Raw genomic sequence first — 19076 nt, 5'->3', positions numbered from 1 at the left:
GGGGGGGGGGGTCGAATAAAGTTCCAGGGGGGTGGGGGGGGGGGCTAGTTCCGTGCCTGTGAAAACATCCCGCTCTCATACTTGACAACGCCACTCTTCAAATTAACCCCTTATTAAATGCAGCCTTTATTGAGGATTTGAACTTGGCTTCAAGTCAACCAAAATTTTCTTGGACAAATGCTGTCTTCACCCTCCTTAATAACTTTAACATTGACCCCATAAATTTCTCACCTAAACAAATTAAACTCACATTTCATTCTTTAATTTATCATGACTCAATCAACAGCCCCCACAATAAATTGAGAACATACGGTTCTGTCAAACCCTTTATCTCTACTCCAACTCACTATCTAAAGCATATCAAAAATCCCAAATACAAAACCGCATTGACCTCATTGAGACTAAGTACACATCAATTAGAAATTGAGAGATGTTGGTACAGACAAATTCCTGTTGATAAACGAATATGACAACAATGTGATTTATCCTTGGTTGAAGATGAATACCATTTCCTCCTGATATGTCCTAAATACAATACCCTTACAGTCCTAACTTTTACTACCACTTGGCGGCCATTACAGCCAAAACTGGAATGTGATGGTTCATTACTCTTTGACAGATATGATACAAATTTACATTGCACCTTGTTCCCAATACCTCACTAAGAAGGTACTATAACTTGACCTGTTCTTGACACCCTGGTATTAGATTTCATGTTCTAAATTTAGTACAGAGCCCTTCTTCACTAGATTAAATTTGAAATTTTGGTTCTCCTTAGCAAAACCCTGATCTTTGAAAGGAAGATAGTCGTGAAATTTCAGAAATCAGAATCCTATCAATCAGGAATATCAACAAACAAATCTGATCACTATAGAAACACAATTTTATATGTGATAAAATTTTGCAATTTTTAAAAAGCTGCAAAGTTTTAGCATTTCAAAACCATATAAAAAGTTTGGAGGCTAACGTATCTATTCAGATAAATAGAGGTGTTCCTCAAAATAATATTAAATAATAATTCCAGCCATAAAATGTCAAATTAGTTCTTGTAGGAAATGCATCTAAATCTCCAAATATGTGCTCATAAAATTGGCAGTCTAAAATAGGGTAGGCCTAAGTAAGTAAATGAACTAAATCGCTGCTTTTCATGACTGAAATTGCTGAAGCGCCATAGATGGTCGATGGGTCCCCGAGGTTTTAAAGGGTTTTACATTACAGCAAAATACATTTAGACAGAAACAGCAACTCATTATGGACATACATGCATACCGAGTAAAGCGACAGTCGCAGCGTGTGGCCCACTTAAGGGGCCTCAGTGGGGTCCATAGGCGAAGTTGCTGATTTTTTTCTTTTCATTTTCAATTATTTCACTGTTTGCTCATTTCTTTCAAAGTCTATTCATGCGCCAATTTGTAAGTGCCGAGCGCAACCAGTTGAAAGACTCATTAAGTTATTATTGAATTATTTCAAAACAAGATACAAAAGAAACCAAGGAGTTTATAGAATGCTTGATATAGTCCGTCATGCTGTTGCATAAATTTATATATATTTTTGTTTCTTAAATTTGCCACCACATATGGTGTGTATTTGTTGATGCATTATTTTGTTATGATGTTGCTTTTTTTCAAACTTGTTTATGTATACACTATATTTTTTTTGTATAACTATTAATTGATATCAGTGTGTCATATTTGTGTCATGATGTATGCTGCCGAAAAAGGGCGAACAATACAATAAATAAATATCTATCTATCTATCTATCTATCTATCTATCTATCTATCTATCTATCTATCTATCTATCTATCTATCTATCTATCTATCTATCTATCTATCTATCTATCTATCTATCTATCATACAATACAATATAATAATACAATAGGCCTAGTGTCCACGGGAATAATTTATTCAATTAAATAATTTGAATGATAGACCACTGCATCCTTTTGATCGTTTAATTTAAAATTTTACAAATTGCAAATGCGAAGGTGCGAAGATACAAAGCTGCCGCTGTCACAAATATGATCAGAATCAGTCAATGGAATAGAAGAAGATAAGGTAAACCTTGTTGAGAACTGCCTGCAGGTCCTGATAGAAACTCTGAGACTGGTTGATCGAGAAAACATGAACGTGGTTCCGGTTCGGAAGTTCTTGAGAAAATCTCTCGACTCGAAGACAACTGGGGGAGTTTTCAGGAACTGACGTATATTTTAGAAGTTTGGGACTTTGCAGATGTCCAAGAAAATGTTCAATAAGTTCACATCTTTGCTGCAGAATGCAGTAGACTCGGTAAGTTTGTAACATTTAGGATTAAAATGGTTTGTTTACAAATTTCACAGAACTGTCAAAACCAAGGGACGTAATCAGTGAACGTGAAAAATGTAAACAAAGTATTTAATTTTTTGTGTTTTGATGATTCTATGCCCCTAAAGCTCCCCACCTCGTCATGAATTTACTGGAAACAGAGTGGGATTAAGACTTGCTTCTTTTCTCTTAACCATTAATATAATATATTCCCCCTGCCAGTAGCCTATATTTGGAGAGGGGAGTGTGAGGGAATTTATAACTCACTGTACAATAAAACTGCCCTCTATGTCTTTTAGTTTTTTCCTTTGTCGATAAAGGAGGGGAGATTGGGAGGGGTGGGGGGTGGTAGGGGATTGAAAACTGAATGCATACAGACTCATTATATTTTTCAGTTTGTTCCTAATTTAACTCTACAAGAAGAATTTATCCACCATTGGAATGCTGTCACACATTATTTTGTTGACAATAAAGGTAGGCCTACTGTACTTTACCAGAATAGATTTTAATTGCTACTGCATAATTTCTTTGGTCAGACTTTGAACGTTATAAAGATCTCTCAGGTCGCTCCACATTTTGAAATAAAAAGATTTATGCTAATGCTGCTGTTCTGGCAAAGAAGTCTGGCCTTGCCCAGGTTCCTCAGATGTGATACACAGATGTGATATTGTGCAAGAATGTGTATTATCTGTAAATATTTACATTTTATTGTCACTTGCTACAGTGAACCCATGTGAGAAATTGTTTTCATATAGTGATGAACTACAATTTTCCTGAGTGATCAATGATGATTTAAGGACGTTGTAGTGACTTCACCATTTATTCGAATTAACAAGTGAAAATACTGCGTTCATCAACCAATTCAATCCTTAAATAACTCACTAATATAATCGATTAATAATCAAAATAATTCAATTGAGAAAGCCTGTTAACAGATATAGTGGGGAAAATGTAACTTTGACATATAATCAATTATGAAATTTGCTAATTGATAACCGAAATTATAAATTCCTAGCGACGATGATTGATAATCATTTTACCTAGATGAGACGACTTGTCAATATCCACCAGATTAACCTTTGAACCCTGAATGTAAATAAAATAAAACATCATATACCCTCCACGTAATATAAATAAAGTAATATAAATAAAGTAATATAAATAAAGTAATATATATAAATAAAGTAATATAAATAAAGTAATATATATAAATAAAGTAATATATATAAATAAAGTAATATATATAAATAAAGTAATATAAATAAGGTAATATAAATAAAGTAATATAAATAAAGTAAATAAAGTAATATAAATAAAGGCTATGACATGTGACGTTGTGTTACATCATTTAGTAACCCGCGTGGGTACATATTGTGAAATTATGTGGCCAGTAAACCTGCCGCAAGGGTTGAAAGGGTTCATGCCATTGTCCTAGCAAAATTTCCTCCATTGCACACTGCCTAGCATTGCCTATCTTTATTTATCCTTGACTGGTAGTACCTGTATGATTAATTTTAGGTCTGAATTTAACAATCTTTTTAAGAACACAAGATATTATCTTATTTCATTTTACTTATGAACGTTACCTGTGTTTTAAAACATGGTACCTATGTAATAAATTCAGAAGTAGTACAGTGAAACAAGTCCATGTATATCTTAATGTTAACCTTTCTAGTTCTATATATCTAGAAGACAGATGTAGAATAGATTAGACAACTAGTCTATATTCCTTTCGAATAATGCCATTGTTCTGGCAAAATTTCCCTCGTTGCACACTACCTAATGTTGCCTATCCTCATCCTAGATAGAAAGTATTAGTACCTGTATAATTTATTTTAATCAATCTATTTTTCTAGAAGAAAGACGAAGAATAGATGAGACGACTATACCTGGTCATATAGAACAGATGGTATTAATTCTGGTACAGGAAGAGAGAGAGCAGCTAGAACCCGGAACCACAGGACCTTGTCTAGAATATCTCCTTCATCACAAATTACTAGATACTCTTTATACTCTCGGCAGAACAGACGTAAGTTACTGAGTTTATCATGATATAGCTTTTTGTCTTACTGGTTGTTCTATCACCTGATACAGTTCTATTTCTATAGCGTACTACTAACTACTTGTCAAACAGGGACACAGGCTGAAATAGTCCAGTTGTCTGAAGATCTCTACTTGTCAAACTTCAGTAGTGACGTAGGCTGAAATAGATCAGTTGTCTGAAGATCTCCACTAGTCAAACTTCAGAAGGAACACAGACTGAAATAGTCCAGTTGTCTGAAGATCTCTACTTGTCAAACTTCAGTAGGGACGTAGGCTGAAATAGATCAGTTGTCTGAAGATCTCCACTAGTCAAACTTCAGAAGGAACACAGACTGAAATAGTCCAGTTGTCTGAAGATCTCTACTTGTCAAACTTCAGTAGGAACACAGGCTGAAGTAGTTCAGTTGTCTGAAGATCACTACTTGTACAACTTCAGTAAGGACACAGTGGCTGAAATAGATCAGTTGTTTGAAGATTTCTACTTGTTAAAATTCAGTAGAGACACAGGCTTAGATAGATCAGTTGTTTACACAGCATGAAAATCTGAGTAACAACATGTTGCAGATTCCCTTTTAATATTACCTGTAATCTTCTCTACCAGCTGTTTATTATTGTAGCACCCTCCTGGTATGAAACAAGTTATTCTGGTATTTTTTACCAAGTTATTATCGAGAATAGAACATCCATTACTACCCCATATCAATGTACATAGAGCTGTTCAGGTAATTACTTTACTACCCTATATCAACGTACATAGAGCTGTTCAGGTAATTACTTTACTACTCCATATCAACATACATAGAGCTGTTTAGTTAATTACTTTACTAACCCATATCAACCTACATAGAGCTGTTCAGGTAATTACTTTACTACCACATATCAACATACATAGAGCTGTTTAGTTAATTACTTTACTAACCCATATCAACCTACATAGAGCTGTTCAGGTAATTACTTTACTACTCCATATCAACATACATAGAGCTGTTTAGTTAATTACTTTACTAACCCATATCAACATACATAGAGCTGTTCAGGTAATTACTTTACTACCACATATCAACATACATAGAGCTGTTCAGGTAATTACTTTACTACCCCATATCAACGTACATAGAGCTGTTCAGGTAATTACTTTACTACCCCATATCAACATACATAGAGCTGTTCAGGTAATTACTTTACTACCACATATCAACATACATAGAGCTGTTCAGGTAATTACTTTACTACCACATATCAACGTACATAGAGCTGTTCAGGTAATTACTTTACTACCCCATATCAACGTATATAGAGCTGTCCAGGTAATTACTTTACTACCCCATATCAACATACATAGGACTGTTCAGGTAATTACTTTACTACCCCATATCAACATATATAGAGCTGTTCAGGTAATTACTTTACTACCACATATCAACATACATAGAGCTGTTCAGGTGATTACTTTACTACCACATATCAATGTACATAGAGCTGTTCAGGTAATTACTTTACTACCCCATATCAACGTATATAGAGCTGTCCAGGTAATTACTTTACTACTCCATATCAACGTATATAGAGCTGTTCAGGTAATTACTTTACTACCCCATATCAACGTATATAGAGCTGTCCAGGTAATTACTTTACTACCCCATATCAACGTATATAGAGCTGTCCAGGTAATTACTTTACTACCACATATCAACATACATAGAGCTGTTCAGGTAATTACTTTACTACCCCATATCAACGTATATAGAGCTGTCCAGGTAATTACTTTACTACCCCATATCAACTTATATAGAGCTGTTCAGGTAATTACTTTACTACCCCATATCAACGTATATAGAGCTGTCCAGGTAATTACTTTACTACCCATATCAACGTATATAGAGCTGTTCAGGTAATTACTTTACTACCCCATATCAACGTATATAGAGCTGTTCAGGTAATTACTTTACTACCCGATATCAACGTATATAGAGCTGTCCAGGTAATTACTTTACTACCACATATCAACGTACATAGAGCTGTCCATGTACTTACTTTACTACCACATATCAACATACATAGAGCTATTCAGGTAATTACTTTACTACCCCATATCAACATATATAGAGCTGTCCAGGTAATTACTTTACTACCACATATAAACATACATAGAGCTATTCAGGTAATTACTTTACTACCCCATATCAACGTATATAGAGCTGTTCAGGTAATTACTTTACTACCACATATCAACATACATAGAGCTGTTTAGTTAATTACTTTACTAACCCATATCAACCTACATAGAGCTGTTCAGGTAATTACTTTACTACCACATATCAACATACACAGAGCTGTCCAGGTAATTACTTTACTACCACATATCAACATATATAGAGCTGTTCAGGTAATTACTTTACTACCACATATCAACATACATAGAGCTGTTCAGGTAATTACTTTACTACCACATATCAACATATATAGAGCTGTCCAGTTAATTACTTTACTACCACATATCAACGTACATAGAGCTGTGCAGATAATTACTTTACTACTCCATATCAACGTACATAGAGCTGTTCAGGTAATTACTTTACTACCCCATATCAACGTACATAGAGCTGTCCAGGTAATTACTTTACTACCACATATCAACATACATAGAGCTGTTCAGGTAATTACTTTACTACCACATATCAACATACACAGAGCTGTTCAGGTAATTACTTTACTACCACATATCAACATACACAGAGCTGTTCAGGTAATTACTTTACTACCACATATCAACGTACATAGAGCTGTTCAGGTAATTACTTTACTACCCCATATCAACGTACATAGAGCTGTTCAGGTAATTACTTTACTACCACATATCAACGTACATAGAGCTGTTCAGGTAATTACTTTACTACCACATATCAACATACATAGAGCTGTTCAGGTAATTACTTTACTACCACATATCAACATACATAGAGCTATTCAGGTAATTACTTTACTACCACATATCAACATACACAGAGCTGTCCAGGTAATTACTTTACTACTCCATATCAACATACATAGAGCTATTCAGGTAATTACTTTACTACCACATATCAACATACATAGAGCTATTCAGGTAATTACTTTACTACCCCATATCAACATACATAGAGCTGTTCAGGTAATTACTTTACTACCACATATCAACATACATAGAGCTGTCCAGGTAATTACTTTACTACCACATATCATACATAGAGCTGTTCAGGTAATTACTTTACTACCACATATCAACATATATAGAGCTATTCAACTAAATTTTTCTCTTAATACTTATTCTTGTTTAACGTTGGTTTTTCTGGTTTTTGAATGTTACTCCCTGCTGGTTTCTGGTTCAGGACTCTAATGAGTTCACATCTTGTCTGATGATTTGCCTTAAGTTAATTGTTTTATTTTTAGAGATTAGTAAAGACTTGTGGTGAGGTAAGAGCTGGCCCAACAGAAAAAGAAGAAATAGAATATTTATGTACAGTTTGCTCTAAAATTAAAGCTGATCCTCATCTTGTAAATTTCTTTATTGAGGTAGGAACATTTTATATTTTAGTTTTTTTTTCTATTATTTATATGTCTCACTGCAGACTTACATGGAATAAGAGTGAATTTTTTTTAATAAGATAATAAACCACGGCCCTGTGTACTACAGACTGCTCACGTCAAAGATCCCTCGACATAAGAGTTTGCTAATCATTAGCTCCCCCTGCTGACCTGATAAAATTTCATACAATTCAGTATAACATCTGGCAAAATCTTGAGCAGAATGTAGGATGTAAAACTTCTTTTCATATTTCTTATTTGCTGGAATATTTAATTTATTTGATTGTTTTATTTCAGCCAACCAAGTCTTCCAAGAAATCCAGTCAGTCTAAACAATCCAATACGGGTCAGAAAACATTAGATTTTAGTTTAATAAAAGCCTTGTTAATTCTGTCTTCCAGTAATGTAAGTCTGCTTCAAAATATTTACATCTTTTTATATCGAAACAACTGTGATTTTTGATAATTGTGTCAGACTGTTTTATTGTCTGCATGGCAGATCGTCATCATCCAATCAGATTCATTTCCCTTTCTGCACATGATTAGTGACATGATGGACAGGGGCCGACTGGAGATTTTTGTCTCCTTTTGTGCCAATGCTCATCAACGAAACTCATTACAAGATTCTAGTCGGAGATAAAAATCTCCCACCAAGACCTTTTGTGTGCCCGCAACTTGAGATATGCAAGATCTACCAGAGCCATTTTTATACCCCTAATAATTTCAAAGATTATCACTAACCTGTCAATTATAAAATGACTACAGATAGTTTCTGACTATTTCCAGGATGCTAGAGTCTGTGTTAAGGCGTGTGAAGGTATAATGTTATGTGCCAGTTTATCTGAACAGTCCTCCGCCGACTGTATCGTCCGTCAGACCTCCTTCTGTGATGTATTAATAGATAGATTGTGTGGGTTGTATGATAAGCTACCACCAGTCGTCAGCCCCAGTGATGTCGAGTCTGTTGATGCTAAATGGGGGTAGGTATTGTTTTGTTATTGAGGGTGAAGCTATTAGTAAGGGGTTATATTGAGGGTGGGGCTTAATGGGGGTAGGTAGTTAGAGGTAACATTGAGGGTGAGGCTAAATGGAGGTAGGTATTGTTTTAATTGAGGGTAGGGCTAAATGATTATTTCGAGTCTGTTGATGCTAAATGGGGGTAGGTATTGTTTTAATTGAGCAGTGCTTATATTCTGGGGGGTAAAACTTGATAAAATATCATTGTATAAAATAAGAAATCTATATAATATCCTATCACTAAAACTGTCATTAGTGACTAGATATAACTGGCTGTCTGATATATAAAACTATAGTTCTCTCCCCTTTTACAACTACTCTATTAGATACGTTAGATTCTCCTTGCTTCTAAATAAAGTTTCAATTTGATAGGTTAGATGCTGTAGTAACAGTTAAAGAAGATCAACAGACGTTTCAAGGGAAGTGGCAGTTAACCTCGTTCCTAGCGTGGTTAGATTATTGTGATCAGTTGATCGGTATCTCTCACCCGACCATCGCCGCTGCCCTCGCTACAACTATTACTGATAAATTATTAGTACAGAAATTACATAAAGATCTTCTACAACCGTAAGTTAATAACTCTTCCTTTTAAAGGATGGGAAAATACCATCTTGACCTTTGAAACTTTTCTGACACGCTATAGACCCGTCTTCATTAGCCCAATAAGGTGCAGAAGAGTAGGACGTAAAACTCCATTCATTTCATTTAATTGGCTAGAGAGCAAATCAGCTGATAGTGATTGTAGAAAAGAAATACCATTGAAACAACCACTGATAAAAGATACCAGTAAAATAAGTGACATTATCTGATATCTTACTGTCAAAAATGTCAACGTTAAGTTTTTCAGAGATTTCAGAGTTTTAAAGAATTAAAGGGACAGATACCCCATTCTTTTTGACAAATCATTCTTTAGTCTCAGAAACGTAAATATGTTAGCTAAGCCAATCTGAAATAATGTTCACAGCTCACGATCGACATTTGTGTGGCCAGAATTTTCCGTGTTTGAATGTTAAAATGACGACTCGTCAATTTAAGAAACTCTGTTATATATAGAAAAGACATGTATATAGAAATAGTGAGTAAAATTCCTAGTTAGAGATATTTTGAAAGAATTATGTGATTTTTGTACATTTCTAGTACTTCTGAAGACTATTTACATATATTGAAGACTCAAATCAACCCCACAACCCCTTTAAAGTTGTTCATATATCTTGACCATGAACTGAAATTTTTGACGTCTGTTCCCTATTATCCTCTTGACAAACTCAGGTGTTATTTTTAATTTACCATAAACTTATAATGGAAAGTTATTGATCGTTTTAATTTTCAATTTGAAATGAAAATAAGAATTTGACTTTAATTGTGAACTTGTTGAACTAAGTGTAACTATGTATTATTTCTATTAATTATTTGTGTTGATGTAGACAGACGTCCATTACTGATATTTGATTTGATGAAATTCTCTAATATTCCTGACATTTCTATTAATCTATTCAATATTTATTCTCATTGGTTTCTCACAAGTTTATTTTCATTTTATTCTTACATTTTATAAAAATGGTTTTTAATTTTATTGTGTTTATTTTTCTTACGGTGTACATGACTTTGAAATAAATTAATCTAAGTGATATACCCAAAATAATACTTTATTAGTTACTGATAAGAATGTCAAGTTAATAAACTTGAATTCCAGATAATAATGTGAACTCTCTGAAAGAGCTGTCAAGTTAAATTGTCCTTTTACAAACCCCCAAAATATTGCTGCATTGTTAGGTAAGGTGAAATGAAGAGTTGACAAAGTAAATTGTAGTCTAGGTTAATGGACAATGAATTATCAACTCTATATCTTCTATTTTTACAGATCTGAAACAGGAGTGGTTATGGCTACAGCTTATTTTACTAAATGTTTAAAAGTTGTCTGTTCACCACCATTATTAATAGGTATGTTTGACTTATCTTTATAAGAAATTAAATGTGCCCGTAATGTCCAAAATCATTAGTACCTTGATATAGTGTGAATGTGAACTCGTGTGACACGAGTAAGACTAGCTGGTCTGACCAAGTCTACTTCCCAAGAGCATTGTGGGAGAAACCACGTGCATTGAAAGGAACATTTCGATTTTGTTTTTCACCGCATTTCTGTGGTCTTTAATTGTGAATTTGTGAACTATGTGAACTTTTGTGAAATGTATGAACCCTGTATGAATAATATATGTAAAAAGTATAAAGGTGACTTTTGTTATTTTCAATGTAGCCTGTGAAACCACGGAGGGCGCGTTCTAAATTATTGATTTGCCTTCTTTTTCTCTGATGCTTTTTAATTTCCATGAAGGTATTTCCACAGTGCCCTTTACAAGGTCATTAAAGTGGTATTTCTCACTGACTTCCCCTATTTTAATCCTGACAGAAAATCTTCAAGGGACCGTGATTGTAAAATTCAGTTACCATTTGAGTACAAGTAACTAATGTAGGGTTTGAAATATAGAATGGAACTATTTGTATATGAGTAACAGAATATTTGGCACAATTACTTTAAAGGGACAGATGCTCCATTGTTTTGACCAATCATACTCTAGTCTCAGAAACAGGATTATTTTAGTTAAGTTGATCAGTAATAATGTTCACAGGTCACCGTCAAAATTTGAGCCTTCAAATCCATGTGTGTCTAGAATTATCTTTAAAATGTTAAAATCGTCATTTCTTAGGACTCTGCCATATATTGAAAGAGAAATTCTTAGTTTGAGGTAATTTTGAAAGAATTATGCAATTTTTGTACATTTCTAGTACTTCTGAAAATAGCAAATCTGTTCCTTTTTACATTTGCATTATTCTAAAATTATTAAAATATTGTAATTGTATAAGATACTCTGCTATATATAGAAAAGACTTCTATAGAAATAGTGAATAAAATTCTAGTTTAAGATATTTTTGGATTTTCATGCATTTCTAGTACTTCTGAAGATATTTAGATATTTTCAAGACTCCGTGAACCCCCCAAAATGGCGCACCTGTCCCTTTAAACACTAACTTTCTTCTAATATTAAAGTTTTTCATTTTAGAATTTTCTCATTTTTTACTGGGTACGAAACAGGAAGTAGAATTGCCCAGTGAGGAACAACCTGTTATCAGAAAGAGGCTGTTAGAACGATGTGATCACCTTTCAGACGAGGTGAGAAGAATTTTATAGATCAACCATTGTTGTCTTGCCTGGGTCCTGGAGGAGTCAGTGATGGGGTGGGGGTTTTAATTCAGATTCAATTCAGATGACATCAGGAGATTTACTCTCGATGAGATGCAACCTTTAATATCTAGATTGGGGCCTGTAATTGTTTTGTTATTAGTTGTTGTTATTTGATTTGTTACCTTTAATTTGTTATTCCAAAATTGTTACCTTAATTGTTGATATGTTATTTTTGGATTATTCTGTTTCTAGGTCAGCATAATAACTATGAGGTTATTTGAAACTTTACTCCACAAAGAAGACGAATCTATTTATCATAATTTAATTCTACGCAATTTGATTGGACGGTGTTATCTTGACGAAAGTTCGGTAACTTCTTACAATAGTGCCAATATTGAGAACTCTAGCATGAAGACAAATTGTGTCCCAGATTCTGATAAACTTGAAAATCTTGCAGACGGTTCCACTGACGAACGCCAAAATAAATCTTCTGTAACTAACTGTGACAGTGTCGTTAGTGACAAAAATGCAGAAAGTAGAAATTCTGAGGAAATATCTTCCATTTCTAAAATGCAAGAAAGTGATAAAACATCAGAGAATGCAGACCAAACTGATAATTCAAATCCTGCAAATATGGAAACAGCAAACCGCAATCCAAACTCAGAAAAGGCAAGCACAACTGTCTCAGTGTCAGAACCAAAATGTGAAATTTCCACTTCATCATCAGCAGAAACAAAGGACAGCAATTCTACCGCAACGCAGCTCAATACACAGACGAAGAAGACCACTCCTGAGTCATCAAATTCAGACACAAGGGAGGCCACTCCAAACTCTACAAAAGAAAGTACGCCCAGTACTGTATCAACTAGTCAGAGATCTAGCGAGTCCCCAGACACTAGAGATAGATTAACAGACACAGAGAGACTGTTAGACACGATAGAGAATAGTGATATATTAACATCTAGTGACACCAGTCATCCTCCTCTTAGTCAAGGTGAGTCACTACTCTAAATATGGCTGAGATATTGTTGTCACTGTATGAATTGCTAGATATATAGAATATAGTAATTATTATCAATCTATGTGTAATATTAGAATTGTTGAATTGTCTAGTTTAAGACTAAACTAATCTAATAATTTATTACCCTATTATTTGTAAAACTAATGAATCTTTCACCAGTAGTGTAGTGTTAAGGTGAAATGAGAATTTAAATCATAGAAAGCACGGGCCTAGGTCTAAAGCAAGGACTATTCATAAATAAGTGCTGGTTAGCTTGGTAATCTTTTTTTAGTTTTAAATTTTTGTCGGCAGTACAGACTTGTCCTGTGCTTTAAGAAAAAGCTGCTTTGTAGAAATGTTCTTTTACAATCAGGGCCTATATGAAAAATAATGTATTTTTCAAAAGAATTGCATCCACAAAAAATTGCATCCCGATGAAAAGGAGAGATTTCAAAGTATTCTTTGGGACAGCAGGACATTTTCATAAATGGTTTCACTGTTTGTGCTGAGTAGAAATCTTTTAAAAGGTTGATTCTAGAGTAAAGGTCAGAGGAATCTTTTAGTCTGAATTCTTTAGAAATAATGATGCTTTCACGTTTCAGAATTACCAGAATACAGACCTTTCCAGCGATCTGAAGTTCACAAAATAGTCACAAGGTAAATAATACTGAGTTTTAAATTTACAACACACTGGTTGATTCTTCAATAATAACAACACACTGGTTGATTCTTCAATAATAACAACACACTGGTTGATTCTTCAATAATAACAACACACTGGTTGATTCTTCAATAATAACAACACACTGGTTGATTCTTCAATAATAACAACACACTGGTTGATTCTTCAATAATAACAACACTGGTTGATTCTTCAATGATAACAACACACTGGTTGATTCTTCAATAATAACAACACACTGGTTGATTCTTCAATAATAACAACACACTGGTTGATTCTTCAATAATAACAACACACTGGTTGATTCTTCAATAATAACAACACACTGGTTGATTCTTCAATAATAACAACACACTGGTTGATTCTTCAATAATAACAACACACTGGTTGATTCTTCAATAATAACAACACACTGGTTGATTCTTCAATAATAACAACACACTGGTTGATTCTTCAATAATAACAACACACTGGTTGATTCTTCAATAATAACAACACTCTGGTTGATTCTTCAATAATGACAACACACTGGTTGATTCTTCAATAATAACAACACACTGGTTGATTCTTCAATAATAACAACACACTGGTTGATTCTTCAATAATGAAAACACACTGGTTGATTCTTCAATAATGACAATACTCTGGTTGATTCTTCAATAATGACAATACTCTGGTTGATTCTTCAATAATAACAACACACTGGTTGATTCTTCAATAATGACAATACTCTGGTCTATTAAAGCCTGATGACAAAATTGGAAGTTATCGAGAAATATCTTAATAATAATAATAAAAACTTTATTAGACATCTGGTTGTACAAGGCAATCTTCCCTGAGATCTACATACAACTACAATAATATATTTACAAAATAATAACATAATAAAAATAGAAAATAGACATTTATAATAGATTGATGATTTAAATGCATGTAAAAACAAAATGAAATAAAAATAATCTAATGAAATATATAATATGAATATAAAAGATGAAAAGATATTGTAAAACAATTTGTAGAATAATTATCGTCTCTATTATTATCTTAGTTCCCTTTTCAGTGTTGTCAGTGTTTGGGCAGGCTTAGCGTAGCCTATTTATTAGGGTTTGATTGGTCATCAATGATTTCTTTAAATTAAACATCAATTAACATGTTGCATTGACACAAAATTCATTCAATTTGTCATGCAATGTCAAATTTAACCATCTGGTAACCAATCGACCTGGAAAATTGTCTCGTGTAGGCTTTTACTAATTTGTTGCAAAGTTTGTTTTAGGAATAATGATTCCTCATTCACCCCTGAAAGAAATGAATTGTACTGGATTATATGTAATATTTTTATTTATCAGTTTTTTAAGTCTCCTACCAGAAGAAGCCAAGTCATCCAATCAAACAGCTGATAGCGGATATGACATGTATTTAAAAGATGCCCATAAACAGGTCAGTGTTTTTCATCTGTTAACGTGTACATTGTTACATAGGTCGTTATTAAAGAAGTGTTTTATATCATAATATATTCTCTAGTGTTTATTGTTATAGATTAGTGTTACTTTCTTACTCCCCTTGGGTGTACATCCAATGAAATCACTGCATTTACAAGTTCTGTGATAAAAGAATAGTGGCTATTGCATTCAAGGTATAAGATGAAGTTCATAATAGCTTGACATTGTGATGATGCCACCTTGCCCGACAAGCTTTAATCTATCAGGTTTCATAATAGTGAAACATAATTTTGTTACAGTTTTCAGCAGTGGAACAAGTGTGTAAAGCCTGGAACTGGCCTAAAGAACCAGTCAAAGATCCTGATTTTAAATTGGAACCATTCTGGGAGGGTTCATTCCTGAAAATACTGTTAGACAAACTGTCCAGAACTCTTAATCAGGTAATTGTCTGTTCATTGGTTAAAGAAAGAAACAACTATATTTTACAAGGATATCAACCTCGGTTCTCAAGGATCATTTTTACCTGCTGGTCCCTGACCGAACCTCTTGGCATTATCTTTTTTCACAGCTGGGTCGACTGGAATTATGAGTGAAGATGACTTATTCATGACCAAGATTAGAACCCACAGCCACCATTTGTTCGCTGTAACTAAGTAAATAAGTCTTGTAAAGAACCAACTAACTGTGGTACCCCAAAATATTAAAGATTTTTAAAAGTGGTAGATTAAATATTGAAGATAGAAACAAACAGAATGTTATTTAAAGTTAATGTTTATTTTAATATTCTAGAGTTACGCTGTGAATTTATTAGTGACATCATTAATATCTCGACTAGTTCTACTACCCCACGCTAATATACAGGAATATCTACTAGATCCCTTTCTACCTACAATATCTACCACTAGAACATTATACTCTGTTTTAAAAAAGGTAATTATGATATCATCTGAATCACAAAACGATCTGGTATCAGGTGTCTAGAAGAGTAAGCATACCAGGCCTGGCGTCACACCACATAATACAATGTGAGCTTATATAGTCCTTACATGTTTTTAATCTGATTCAGATTTGTATTATTACAAACATGAGCGGTTGTTTTTATTTGCCATTAATCTTAGCTAAATTGAATCATTGTTTTACTTTGAGATGTATTCATACGCCATTTTGTCAAAAAGAAAAACGCCAGTTGTTGAAGCTGATTCAAAGGAAGGAATAATATATAATATATCTATATATTTATACACCAGGTTTCTGCTGAAGTGTTGGTATATATGAAAAGAGAAGGTGATTTCCAGAATAAACTCAGTTCAGCTAGAAAATATTTGATGGGTGACACAGACACTGTTACAAGGTAAGAAGAAGATAGTTAGACATAGAGGAATGGTCTGACAGACTGAGGTAGAGAAGATCTGACATAGACTATATAGATATATCAGTTTTATCAGATTGAGTCTAATCATAATTATTGTCTGTCAGAACTGTTTTTTCTTAATCCTTTGAACTTCCACCTGTTTAAGGGACAATAGCGAAATTTTCATTATCAAAAACTTGTAAATTATACCCGAAAATGTATTTTTTTCAGTTTAAAACTTTCAGATACATTAAGGGATATGTTTCTCTAGATTTTGGAGTATTTTTGGCTTATTAAAAAAATTGGATTTTCCCCTTAAAACTTGAAATACAAAGTAAATCTTGTAACAGTTGATTGAAGTAATGTATAGTTTAGTTAAGATTTTTGTGTGATCAAAATATGGTTTTATTTTGGATGTTTGTCATTAAATCAGTAATTATCTGTGGAGTTCAAAGGTTAATGAAAGACCTGTCTTGTTTCTCCTGACAATAATAACCTTTACAGTATCATAGTATCTAATATTGTCTATAGGCCTGGTTCTTAACCTTAGGTACTGGCACCCCCTGGGGGGATCAAACGTAAAGCAACTCTGGGGCTACTAGTATTCCCTTGGGGGACCAAACCAAAAAGTAACTCTGGGGTTACTAGTATTCTCTTGGGGGGCCAAACTAAAAAGTAACCCTGGGGCTACTAGTATTCCCTTGGGGGGACCAAACCAAAAAGTAACTCTGGGGTTACTAGTATTCCCTTGGGGGGGATCAACCACAAAGCAACTCTGGGGCTACTTGTATTCCCTTGGGGGGACCAAACCAAAAAGTAACCCTGGGGTTACTAGTATTCCCTTGGGGGGACCAAACCAAAAAGTAACTCTGGGGTTACTAGTATTCCCTTGGGGGGATCAACCACAAAGCAACTCTGGGGCTACTTGTATTCCCTTGGGGGGACCAAACCAAAAAATAACCCTGGGGCTACTAGTATTCCCTTGGGGGGACCAAACCAAAAAGTAACTCTGGGGCTACTAGTATTCCCTTGGGGGGACCAAACCAAAAAGTAACTCTGGGGTTACTAGTATTCCCTTGGGGGGACCAAACCAAAAAGTAACTCTGGGGCTACTAGTATCCCTTGGGGGGACCAAACCAAAAAGTAACCCTGGGGCTACTAGTATTCCCTTGGGGGGACCAAACCAAAAAGTAACTCTGGGGTTACTAGTATTCCCTTGGGGGGATCAACCACAAAGCAACTCTGGGACTACTTGTATTCCATTGGGGGGGCCAAACTAAAACGTAACCCTGGGGCTACTAGTATTCCCTTGGGGGGACCAAACCAAAAAGTAACTCTGGGGCTACTAGTATTCCCTTGGGGGGACCAAACCAAAAAGTAACTCTGGGGGTACTAGTATTCCCTTGGGGGGACCAAACCAAAAAGTAACTCTGGGGTTACTAGTATTCCCTTGGGGGGATCAAACCACAAAGCAACTTTTGGGGTACTTCCTTTGGGGGGATCAACCACAAAGCAAATCTTGAGGTACTAGTATTCCCATGGGGGTAACAGACCAAAAAGCAACTCTGGGAGTCCTATGTAGACTAAGAAACACCACAAAGCCTTACCTGTATAGCTATAGACCTCTCTGATGTTGGACAGAGTTAGATTGTAAAAGGGGGACCAAGGGTTGTGAATCAGGGTCTGTAGACAATTGTGTGCATCTTGGCATCTGATATGACCTATCTATTGTCTGTGTATATTTTGATAGTAAGTGCATAAGAAGCATGAATTGTATTCCAAAATATTATGTATAAAGTATATTTTGGTTAACCTACAAGAAAATATTTCAAACTAGGAATGTCTTTTCCCTTTTCTATAGATATATTTTCTTTATATGGCAGTGTCTCAAAAAAATACGAGTTGTCTTCTTTACTTCCAAACGTGGATAATTCTGGACACGCATGGGTTTGAAGGCTCAAATGTCGACGGTGAGCTGTGAACACTATTACTAATTGGCTTAACTAAACAATTCCTGTTTCTGAGACTAAAGTATGATTGGTCAGACAGTTAAACCTTTTTTTATGAAGGTAGAACATATCCCACCTCTAAACAGAATTTACAGCAGGAAACTTTTAACATTTTGAAAAGTACGGAAATTTACAATTGTTCTGAATACAGTGACAGATAATATTTAAACAATGATTTATAATCTAACAGGGGATGACACTAGCATTAAAATGTCAATATTTCTATCATTAATGGTATTGTTCTACAGGAAGTGACCTGTCAACTCCCTTTCACCAACCAGACGGTTTTTAATTCATATTTTAATCTGGTTTAGAAATATCTGATAGAGTCTCCAATAACGTCACATTAAAATCTTAACTTGTCATTATATCATTACTGTTTATCATCAATTGTATAATAATACCATCTATATCAAAATTTAATTTTTTTACGAATGTACCGTTATATCAATTTGTTCTATATATTAGAAGTTATTTTATCTATC

General features: G+C 34.3%; 1 protein-coding gene across 1 annotated transcript in view; it reads left to right on the top strand.

Moving 5' to 3' along the window:
* Nucleotides 1-2243: 2243 nt before the first annotated feature.
* Nucleotides 2244-19076, top strand: part of LOTGIDRAFT_134997 (hypothetical protein) — a gene marked incomplete at both ends in the record, with an annotated part of 31534 nt that continues 14701 nt past the window's right edge. The window contains 16 exons of the mRNA XM_009068801.1: nt 2244-2288; nt 2699-2777; nt 4160-4332; nt 4964-5068; nt 7776-7971; nt 8140-8315; nt 8696-8889; nt 9299-9493; nt 10788-10867; nt 11986-12095; nt 12360-12599; nt 13736-13764; nt 15139-15229; nt 15531-15671; nt 16021-16161; nt 16479-16582. Coding sequence (XP_009067049.1) covers nt 2244-2288; nt 2699-2777; nt 4160-4332; nt 4964-5068; nt 7776-7971; nt 8140-8315; nt 8696-8889; nt 9299-9493; nt 10788-10867; nt 11986-12095; nt 12360-12599; nt 13736-13764; nt 15139-15229; nt 15531-15671; nt 16021-16161; nt 16479-16582 — 2099 coding nt within the window. The remainder of the gene's footprint in view (nt 2289-2698; nt 2778-4159; nt 4333-4963; nt 5069-7775; nt 7972-8139; nt 8316-8695; nt 8890-9298; nt 9494-10787; nt 10868-11985; nt 12096-12359; nt 12600-13735; nt 13765-15138; nt 15230-15530; nt 15672-16020; nt 16162-16478; nt 16583-19076) is intronic.

Source organism: Lottia gigantea (genome assembly GCF_000327385.1).
Source record: "Lottia gigantea unplaced genomic scaffold LOTGIsca_94, whole genome shotgun sequence".
In the NCBI taxonomy this organism is placed as follows: domain Eukaryota; kingdom Metazoa; phylum Mollusca; class Gastropoda; family Lottiidae; genus Lottia; species Lottia gigantea.
The sequence above is the reverse complement of the archived record's forward strand: the minus strand, read 5'-3'. Positions and strand labels throughout refer to the sequence as shown.